The following is an 11693-nucleotide window of genomic DNA, read 5'->3' on the forward strand; positions in this document are numbered from 1 at the left end:
AGTGGCTACGAATTACCGTTTATTTTTTAGAATTTTTTTTGTCGCATTGGCTTCCATATAATGAATAAACTCAATTTATTTGTATGTGGAAGAAATCCGCAACACCTTATTGAATATAAGCCCTCGATGTTTAAAATATATAAAAAAATGTATTTCAACGTATACAAAAAATAAATCTACCTGCGTACCAGCACGTCGGGAGACGGGGAAGGGGGGCCGGGGGGCCGCGGCGTAGCATGACGTGGTGTGCGCGCCGGTCGCGCGGGGCGCGAGCGCGACGCGCGAGGTGTGGCGCGCTGACGCGGGCCGCCGCGAAGCTAAGCAAATTTAATGTTTGAAAGAGAAATAATGTCAATTGATTTTATTTCGTTTTTAAAAAGGTAATAATGTCAATTGACTTTATTTCGCACCAGGGTGGGAAGTAAAGTCAACTGACCTTATTTCCGTTGATCTTATTACTTGTCACCGTAATTACGTACTATGATTGTTCGCAAAAAAAAAAATAAATCAACGCCATTTTTTATTAATGGAAAAAAATAAAAAATAATCAACGGGAATTTTAAGCAGCACATTGTTGGCTATACTCAAATAGTATTTACTTTAAAACTCCATACCTTAAACTGTTCTAAAAATTCAGAGTAAAAAATTCGAAATTTAGACGAAAATTTTTGGAATTTTTCTATATGTTGTATATAGTTTGAATCCTCGATTTTTTACTCGAAAAATATTGCGAATATTAAAAAAAAAATCACTTTTTTTAGTCACAGAATTTGTATATAATAACTCGAGTTGAAGTTTTTCAAATAATGAAGTTTCACTGTTACCTTTAGTTTCATCACTTTCGCTTTTGCTTGGAGGAAACTGAGAATATACCAATAATATGACTCAAATAGCGTATAACTTGTTAAATAAAAAGTTCTTAAAAACAGTTTTGACTCTTATTGAAATAACTAAAAATAAATAAAAAAACTATAGTTTTAATTAAAATAAATAAAAAAATAACAAAACCATGTTTTTTGTTAAAATAATTATAAGAAAGTTATTGGTAGATATCGTCACTACACACGAATAAAGGCGCGATAATGTTTTGAAAAACTTCGGCGAAATATGTTAAGGTTTTTTGACGCTAAAGTTTTTTTATACGTCTTTTTTCGCCGTCAACCTTTGAGCTCGCGCCTTTATTCGTGTCTAGTGACGATATTTCCGAGATTTGGTAGATTTTTTTCAAGTGGATGGTAAATATTTTTTTTTTCGTTAGTGGCAACCCTGGTTATTACTAAAAATCTTATTTATGATCCCATTTGGCTAATATTTTAAATATGTGGGGGTAATGGTAAGAGCAATACTATTGCAAAAACGGGCTACCGAGTGGCGCTGGAGTCGAATTATGACTAGAAATAGCCAAGTGAGAAAAGGTCCGTGAAGGTCAGATTAAATCGACCTGTTGCACCATTGAGTATATCGAACTCTACTGTGTTACGATTGGCCCAATGGCTGTGATTTCCCAATATTATTATGTGTTCCAGCTTTTAATGTCTTTCGTCTGGAATAAGTATATGTATTTATATTGCCTTTCTGTAGGACAATGATTCGCACCCATTTTGAAATCGCCGCCAACTATACTGTAAAGCTTCTAGGACAAATTTACTATAGAACCGGGTCATTGTTGCCACCAGGTCGTGAAGAGAAAAAAATCTTCAAATTTATTTCGTTTTGCGAATAACCGTGCTAAGAAATGCTACACAGTGGGAGAATTTAAAGAACTTCTTCACGGATATAACACTTTCCTTAGGTTATGTAAAGCGGCAAATGACCACCAAACCATAACCTGAGCAGATGAATATGCCAATGAAAATCGCAAACGTGAATTATTGGTAAAAATGTTGGCCCAAAAAGTTTCAATAAAAGAATAAAAATTTTGGGCGGGGCGAAGTTCGCCGGGTCTGCTAGTTTGTTATAAAACGTTATTTTTTACAAAAAAGATGCCAAAAAACCGCCGATTTAAACTGCTATTTAAACTTTTTGCTGCAAAATGTTATTAAAAGAGTGCTCCCCGAAGAATATTACACCAAAGTCATCGGATTCGAAATCAGCGACCTCGAAAACCCAGCATTTATATGAGTTTACGGTGAAAAGAAGAAAATTATAAAATTTGGTCGCCATATTGGATCGGACATTTTGAATTTCAAAAATCTGCCAAACACCAAGTTTCAAATCAATTTTGTTACTTATGGAATTTTGGCCAGCAAATAGTGGTCGGCAGATCATAGTGCGCTGGAGAGATTAACTGGAGAAATTGAAAAAAAAAAATGATATATGTGTTACTAGTAAAAATATTGTATGGGGGAAAATTCTGTCACATCCAATATGTCACGTCCGTTATCATATTTTGAGTCAAAATTAAACTAACAACGAATTGCTTCTGATTAAATATGATTGAAGAAATTAAAAATGAAATGGTCCGTAATTTGACTTTATTTAAAGAATGTTTAAAAAAGGGAAAAAACCCACTTGCAGAGTTTCCCTTTTTTTACATGTACTCTGAAACCACTTCTGTTTTTGTCACGTCCGTTTTGATCTCCTTTTCATCGATTTTCCCTACGCCAGTGAGTCGCTTTTTACTTTCCTTTTTGTTCCAAAAAAATATTTTCCCTTGTGTGGTACTTACCTAGTAACTGTTTCACAAAAAAATCATTCCCGTCTTCATTCATAATATGTTCGTTAATTCTCTCAATCTGAATTCATTCATTCTTATGTAGTTTTGTTAACCTGTTTATCATAACAATTTCATACATTTCTTCCATTTTAGGTGATACTGTGTTCGCCTCTGGTGCTGCTGCCACCCCTATTGATTTGTTAAAGGCCATGACAAAGCACGGTAGACAAAATAAACTCACAGATGTTACCGTGTGTCATATGCACACCGAAGGCCCTGCCGATTACTGTAATCTAGAGAACAAGGATATATTTCGTTCAAACTCCTTTTTCATGGGAGGCAATGTGCGAAAGGCCGTTGCCGAGGGTCGAGGTGACAATTTGTCGATTTTCTTGCATGAAATACCCTATCTTTTCTACAGAGGTATCGTACAACCCGATGTCGCAATAGTCCACGTCTCACCTCCAGACCGTCATGGCTTCTGTTCACTGGGCACCAGTGTAGATTGTGTGCGTGCAGCCGCGAACCACTCGAAAATTATTGTTGGTAAATATTAAGTGCTCCCAAAGAATTTTGGATTGTATTCAAATGTTTTTCTGATTTAAATTTTAGCTCAAATAAATAAACAAATGCCACGAACATTTGGCGATGCCTGCATTCATTCGTCACACTTCGATTTCGCCGTCGAGGTCGACTCACCTCTGCCGCAACACGGCGGCAAGCCACCAAGCGAAATTGAAAACAAAATTGGCAAGTTGATTGCCGATAATTTGATTTGCAATGGTGCCACTCTGCAGATGGGCATCGGTAATATTCCGGATGCTGTATTAAATGCTTGCCACAATCACAAGGATCTTGGTATACACTCGGAAATGTTTGCCAATGGCGTGGTTGATTTGGTGAAGAAAGGCTGCGTAAACAATAGCAAAAAGAAAATGCATCAGGGACGCATTGTCGGATCGTTCTTGATTGGTAATCAAGCTTTGTACGACTTTGTCAATGATAATCCATTCATTGGTGAGTAACGAATGTCATTTGTGAAACCCAGAACGTCTAAAAGAGAAACTTCTGCGCTTTCAGAAATGTACGCAATCGATTATGTCAACAATACCAGCATTATAAAGCAGCAACCATGCATGACTGCCATTAATTCAGCCATTGAAGTGGATCTCACTGGCCAAGTGTGCGCTGATTCGATCGGTACGCGATTTTTCTCAGGTTTTGGTGGTCAAGTGGACTTTATTCGTGGTGCAGCTGAAGGGCTTGATGGAAAAGGTGTACCGATCATTGCACTGCCCTCCGTAACCAATAAGGGTCAGAGCAAGATTGTGCCCATATTGCAACCAGGTGAGTTTTTAATTTTAATTCCTGATTGTAGGCCATAATAACACTCGTTTATATTCGTTTATTTTAGGAGCGGGTGTGGTCACATCACGTGCTCACGTTCATTACGTTGTTACCGAGTATGGTATCGCTTCACTATTTGGCAAAAATATGCGTCAACGTGCCTATGAACTAATTAAAATCAGTCATCCTGATCATCGTGAAAAACTCGAAAAATCGGCATTCGAGCGCCTTAAAGTGATGCCATCTTGCTAAACATATTTAACACAACAATTTTAGACTTGTTAGCGTAGCACGTTTAATGCATATACACATGAATGTATGTATGCATTTATATGTACAAAACAGCCGAATGGAAAGTGTAGCTATACTTCATTCGAAAGGAGTGTTGAGATGTACTATATATGTATGTACCAACCTTTTATGTAACAAAAAAGCTAATTATAATTATTGACGTAAATAGAATAATTGTTCTACAACACAGCTACACATACTATTGAGTGCAAAATTTAATGGTTAAGAAATTCATTTCGAAAATTGTTGAGTTGCAATCAAAAATTAGGAAAAAAATTGTATTTACATACGTATTGTGAAAAAGGTAACACAAAATTATATGTGTATCATTCACAAAATGGCACATCGGCATTTACCCAATGCAGACAGTTTGGAAAAATGTTACTATTAGATACAGAAATATTCAAATAGTCTAGTTACAAAAATATTAAAGAGAAACGGAATATGTACTGCAAACGTATTGCATTCGATAGACTCGATTTACATACATACGTATTATTGGATTTAAAGCGAAATTTTTTTATGGATACTACAGAATAAAATAAAACATAATATACATATGTAACTAAAAATTAAGTTCAGTTTGTTTTCTGAAAGTACACAAACTTGGTAAGTACAATAAAACTTGAGCTCAATTATCCAATCCTCTGTTTAAGAAGTAAAACAAAGCTAGCCCCACCTTAGGGTTAAAAAAATCGAACTAATTTAAAAGCATTTTAAATATTAATACTTTTGGAAGCTTCGAAGTGGGTAAAACGATCTTCTTAGATTTTTTATTTTCCATATCGTTTTCTGCAAAAACTTTTCTAAATTTCTGTAAATAAGTGTAAAAAGCTTATAAAGTTACATTTTCATACAAACTTTCTGTTTATAAAGCAGTTAAAAAAACTTATTTATTTTTTATGAATTTAGGTGTTCGAATTCTCTCCCCCTTTTTTAGGTTTTTTTATAGTTTTGGAAATTTTTGAATTTTAAACTACACAATTATTCTAAAAATAAAATTTATTTTCTAGTAGTTACTTCAAGATGAGCGTAACATGTTATTATAATTTATAACAATAATAATTGACGCACATTGTTCGATATAATACCTTTTGTTACCCGCTCCGTTGCTTTAAACATATCGGCAATTAAAGTAACAATGTACAAAGTATAGAAATTTGCACAACCTTTTATGTAACCCAGTACCTATACGGCTCTTGGACATATCTTTAATTAAATATAAATATCTTATATCTATTTTTTTATTAATGTTGTTTCCTGTTTTTTGTTGTTTAAAGATAAATGTGGTTTTAGGTGGTCTTTACCGTTACATTTTTTGGAATGCAGTTATATATAACGTCACACGTAGGGAAAACTTGGCGAATCCTGCAAAGTAAAAATTAAACTAAAGTATTATAATAAAGATCAAGGTTCAAAGAAATTATAAAAATATTAACTTTTGGATTATACACGTTTATAACAAATCTATAAACCGAAATATGCAGTCTTTAACGTTACTTTAACGTATACATTGGATGTCAATCGGCACGTTTTTCTAGATGCCATAAGATGTATATCAATAAAATATATCAAGAGTTTCCCCTCGTTCCTCGTTTTTAAAACTTTGACTATATAATGATAAAGGTGAAGGTGAATAAAGAGATGAAAAGAATGAAGATAAAGAAAAGTATTAAAAGTAGCAAAAGAAATTATAAAAATATTAACTTTTGGATTATACACGTTTATAACAAATCTATAAACCGAAATATGCAGTCTTTAACGTATACATTGGATGTCAATCGGCACGTGTTTCTACACCTTTTCCAACAGTATTTCAGAAAAACACAAATGTATTTCAGAAAACGCCAAATGAATTTCAGAAAAGTCCAAATAAATTTCAGTAAAACTCAAATGTATTTCAGAAAACCTCAAATGTATTTCAGAAAAGGCAAATGTATTTCAGAAAAGCTCAAATGTATTTCAGAAAAAGCCAAATGTATTTCAGAAAAAGCCAAATGAAATTCAGAAAAACACAATTGTATTTCAGAAAAGTTCAAATTATTTTCAGAAAAGCGCAAATGTATTTCAGAAAAGGGCAAATGTATTTCAGAAAAGCTCAAATGTATTTCAGAAAAAGCCAAATGTATTTCAGAAAAAGCTAAACGAAATTCAGAAAAACACAAATGTATTTCAGAAAAGTTCAAATTATTTTCAGAAAAGCGCAAATGTATTTCAGAAAAGGGCAAATGTATTTCAGAAAAGCATAACTGTATTTCAGTAAAGCACAAATGTATTTCAGAAAAATATTTTAGGAACACAGTTATGCTTTTCTGAAATACATTTGATTTTGTCTGAAATAAAATTGTGTTTTTCTGAATTTCATTTGGCTTTTTCTGAAATACATTTGGCCTTTTCTGAAATACATTTGAGCTTTTCTGAAATACATTTGCCCTTTTCTGAAATACATTTGAAGTTTTCTGAAATACATTTGAGTTTTTCTGAAATTCATTTGGCCTGAAATACATTTGTGTTTTTCTGAAATAATGTTGGAAAAGGTGTAGATGCCTTAAGATGTATATCAAAAAAATATATCGAGTTGACAGTCGGGTCTACGTAACCGGAACGACCCAGATTTATATCTGGCCAAGGACTGTCACTCCAGCAACACTTCCCAAAAAGTCTTTGGGGAATTTGTATGCTGCTACAACAACAACAACAACATCGAGTTGACGGATACGTCAAATAAATATTTTTTTCCCTCGTTCCACAGTATACAGTAATCCAGATAGGCAAACCAAAAAATGTAAATATGCTTATTTGACAATTTGTTTGAATCACAGTATACAGTAATCCAGATAGGCAAACCAAAAAATGTAAATATGCTTATTTGACAATTTGTTTGAATCACAGTATACAGTAATCCAGATAGGCAAACCAAAAAATGTAAATATGCTTATTTGACAATTTGTTTGAATCACAGTATACAGTAATCCAGATAGGCAAACCAAAAAATGTAAATATGCTTATTTGACAATTTGTTTGAATCACAGTATACAGTAATCCAGATAGGCAAACCAAAAAATGTAAATATGCTTATTTGACAATTTGTTTGAATCACAGTATACAGTAATCCAGATAGGCAAACCAAAAAATGTAAATATGCTTATTTGACAATTTGTTTGAATCACAGTATACAGTAATCCAGATAGGCAAACCAAAAAATGTAAATATGCTTATTTGACAATTTGTTTGAATGTATTGGTTGATATTTTTTCACAGTTGTCATTTTCGTTAACCCAAATGAAATCAAATTTAATATTATCTTATAGTGAAAAATATTTTCACGTGACATAAAATAAAATAACGGGAAAAATAAAATTCCAAGAAAATCAGGAGTGAAGTGTTAGCGATTGTGACCGGATGTAGTTCCTACATAAGCCATACCGCGTTCCGAACACAACTTTGAGTGAATAATTGAATGAATAAGGGCTGACTTTGTGGAAAATGGTCCCATCGATTATCGATGACGAGAAGAATTGGTTCAGCCGTGTCTGTTTGTAAACACGCTTACTCGAAGTAAATTTAGATATTTTAACGAAAGTCGGTNGCGCTTGAGATATTTTAACGAAAGTCGGTGCCGAAGTGGCCTTTGGTATAATTTAGGTTAGTATTAAATTTGGCCGAAATCTGTCAATAACCACGCCACCTCCCATGTAGTAATTAACAATACTTTTGTTTTATTATTTTTTTTTTTGTTTTGCAGTTTAAATTTACATTTCGAATATATCCACAAACATTTCTGGGTACTTTTGCACCAGACAAAAAAATTCTACACATGCACAATATTTCATGTATTAATTTTCAAATAAGCATATTGTCAATGGCTGGTTTACTGTATACTGTGCCTCGTTCCTCGTTTTTAAAATTTTCACTGTATAATGATAAACTTGAAGTTGAATAAAGACATGAAAAGAATGAAGATAAACAAAAGTATAAAAGTAAAGAAAAAGATAAATATATATAAAGTTAAAGAAAAGGAGGCAAAGAAAAAGATAAAACTCAAAATTAAGGTATGTTATATCATGTCATTTTGCTTACCTCATCCCAACTCACCTCAATATTTTCAGCTGAGATAGTCCGTATTTTAACCAAATTCTAAGATAGGACGTTCTTCAACCAAAATCTAAGATGTGGTGTCTTACACTCAAATTCTGAAATAGGGCGTTCTTCAACTAAGTTCTGAAGAAGGGCGTTCTTGAAAAGTTTTCTGTAATAGGGCGTTTTCGAACTGGCTGCCGAGAAATGTCGATCTTTAACTCACCCGTCGATATAAACCCACCGAAATAATTATAAAGGTAGACAGATGTTTTGGAATCGTCAGTCATTTGGATGATGTTTTTGCCTTTTATTGTCTTAAGGTGCGGCTAAACGTGGCAATGCAAGCGCTTTTTCTACGCATTTTGCTGTCAAAATGCGGAATCGAAATTCTACTTTCCCTTGTAAACAGCCCGAAAGTCCTTTTTGCAGATTTGCAGAAATCACTTTTGGAAATAAAGATTGCAAGGTGTAGCTGCAACTGCAATTACGCAAATCGCTTTCGAGAAATAATTTCAACTTGCTCGTGCTGCGCTAGCAATTTTCATTTTTGCTGGAAGTGCTGTCAAACCAATCGAGTGTTACCGTGTGACACGATTTTTACCAAATTTCTATAAGATTATAAAAATGGTGCTTCTATTTAAATAAATACTTGTAATTATTGTATTCTCCTGTTATGAACAATATAAATTATAAAGCATTAAACACTTTGTGATTCTTTTGTTTGCACTTGAGCATTTTTAACAAATTTTTCAGGTCAGTAATTTTGTTATGAACATAAAAATGTGTGGTGAAAGTGGGCTTGTCTGCATTCACCGCGTAAACAGACTAAAAGTAGAATCGGAAAGTTTAATTTTCAGAAATAAAAACTGCGTTCGAAAGTCATTCTACATGCAAGGTGTAACTGCTCTTGCCATCTCTTTTGGAAATTCTTGAGTTTGACAGACTTTTGAAAAGGACTTGCACTTGTCACGTCTAACAGCCACTTTACTAGCAGACCCGGTGAGCATCGTCTCGCGCAAGATTCGTTTTTTATTGAAACACTTGGTTCAACCGTTTCACCAACAATTCACGTTCACGTTTGGTATATCTTCCATTGCCGTCTTAAATAACCTAAAGAATTCGTCATGTCCGTGAAGAAGTTCTTGCGGCAACAATGATCCCGTTCGATGGTGAATCGTCCTTGAATCTGTATAGTGCAGTTGGTGGCAATTTCAAAATGGGAGAGTATCAATGTTATCTTACAATTGTATTTGTAGACATTTATCAAGAATTGTCTTTATTCTGGGCATGAATCACGTATGACGACAATCGTTTGAACGATATCGTGTCGAGATTGTGTTGCTTCATGAAAACCAAAAACTGTTTGATCGTTTGTGTGATATCGTCAACTCGATTCCAGTTTTACTTCACGTAACAGTAATAGTAACACGTAACAGCAACACAAATGCATAAATCAGTGTTTTTTGCGAGGTCGGTTTGTCAGTATCGTTTGAACGACTATCGTTTCAAAGTTACGTGATTCATGCCCTGTTTAGTCGCCGTAGAGCAAGTACCGCAATGTTTCTGGTGGTTGATTTAACGTTGGTAATTTGACTTTGATCCCTTGGGCTAGATTCTGTAACTGCGAGAAAATGCAATGTACACCGAGTGCAAAACTCACAACCAAAAACTCTGTGGCGTATAGCTTACAATGTTGCTTAAAAAATTTCTCAAACTATATAAAAAAATGTTTTCAAGTGCCTCCGATGTAAATTTGCTTCTTTAAAATTTGGAGTATCGCTAGTTAAATTTTATATTGCTAAGTCCACTAAGTTCACGAGAGGTTGAAAGGGCCGAGGGAATACCCCTCGCACAGACCCCAAACCCATCATTTTTGTAAACGGTCTCAGTGGACAGGAGACAAACTCTCCTGCCCACTTAGAATACCGCGTGGCGAGCAGGCACTGTGCCGAGGCGGGTAAACACGCCCCACAATTCCAAGCAGCCACCACCAGCTTCCGTAGCTTTTGCAGGTGACCGTTCGGACCACTAACACGATCACCGCCATTACCGGTCCGCCGAAATCACTGCCGCCCCTAGGCCGAAGCCGATGCCAAGCGCCGCCGCCTTCCAGGACCGCTGGCCTTACCATCGTCATCCAGGGCCGCTGCCACTGCCACCACCTATTAGGGCCGAGCTATCACCCTCGTCATCATCGGGGGCCGCCGACGCCAATTGCCGCCCCTAGGCCAAACCGCTACCGAGGACCGTTGTTTGCTGGCTGTAAGGGCCGCTACCATCATCGCCATCCAGGGCCACCATCACCGCCGTTACTAATAAGGTCCGAAGTTATCACCTTTGTCAAACGCTCTCACCGCCCTAGGCCAGTCAGCATCCCCCGTCACGAAAAAAAAAATTAAGTAAGTACCTGATGGCATCGAACACGGCATCTTCTGAAAGCTAACAAATACTAGAACGCTATTCTGCACGCTCAGCCACTGCCGATTGAAAAACAAAAATACAGTTATTGCTTTCAAATAACGTCCTCATTTTCGAACGTTTTCTAGTTACGAAAATGAACGAAAACTGTAGTTGTTTTCTGTTCGTTTCAGGATACAAAAAAATGTCAGCAAAATTTACGTTTCTCTACTGACTTGGTTACTTTGCATTTCCACGTTCAAAAATTGCATTCAATTTGCTCACACGCAAGAGTTGTCACAAGTATGAGTTTTCTCCCTTTTCGAAGCCATGATCGATCAGCTATTGAAATTTACAACAACGAAAAGTTTTAATATTTTTTAGCGAAAAACCTTCCACACAGAAATAAAAAAAAAATTAAGTTTGTGGTTATATCAAGGCGAAATTTTGAGAACGGTCCGTTCCAAACTCTAAATATAAACGACGCACTGGAAAAAGTGAATACGTTCAAATACCTAGGAATAATGATCGACGATAAACTAAAACAAAAAAAATGGATTCTATATTTTCAATTATGCTCTAGCAATATGTACATCTGTGAAAACTACTATTAATTCCATACATTAGCTTTTGCGTGATACGCTTACAAACATACAGACAAACATACCAAAATTTTGTATTTGGCTTCTGTTGATCTAATAAACCCCCTATTAATTCTTCTTTAACATCTATTATGTACAGATATCGGCCTGTTGCAATTTTATTATTCTCAAATACTCGCGTTTAATACCCATATGGCAACACTTAGTTTATATTATAAATTTAACTGAATTAAAGTTTTCAAATAAGTGGCAACCCGCTTCAAGAATATTTTCAAAAGTAAGCTTCCTAATCCTCTTTAGTTTAATATTCGTATTTTTCG

At 35.1% G+C, this 11693-nt stretch overlaps 1 protein-coding gene across 2 annotated transcripts in view; it reads left to right on the forward strand.

The window, feature by feature from the left end:
* LOC108361245 (4-hydroxybutyrate coenzyme A transferase) overlaps nt 1-4851 on the forward strand; it is a 36533-nt gene extending 31682 nt beyond the window's left edge. For both annotated transcript variants that reach the window (XM_017613819.1, XM_017613820.1), the window contains exons 3-6: nt 2810-3202; nt 3269-3673; nt 3737-4003; nt 4071-4851. In XM_017613819.1, the coding sequence (XP_017469308.1) occupies nt 2810-3202; nt 3269-3673; nt 3737-4003; nt 4071-4255 (1250 nt within the window). In that variant the 3' untranslated portion in view covers nt 4256-4851. The remainder of the gene's footprint in view (nt 1-2809; nt 3203-3268; nt 3674-3736; nt 4004-4070) is intronic.
* Nucleotides 4852-11693: the final 6842 nt, after the last annotated feature.

Source organism: Rhagoletis zephyria, unplaced genomic scaffold (genome assembly GCF_001687245.7).
Source record: "Rhagoletis zephyria isolate East Lansing unplaced genomic scaffold, Rhagoletis_zephyria_1.1 Rzeph_scaffold_00722, whole genome shotgun sequence".
Taxonomy (NCBI): domain Eukaryota; kingdom Metazoa; phylum Arthropoda; class Insecta; order Diptera; family Tephritidae; genus Rhagoletis; species Rhagoletis zephyria.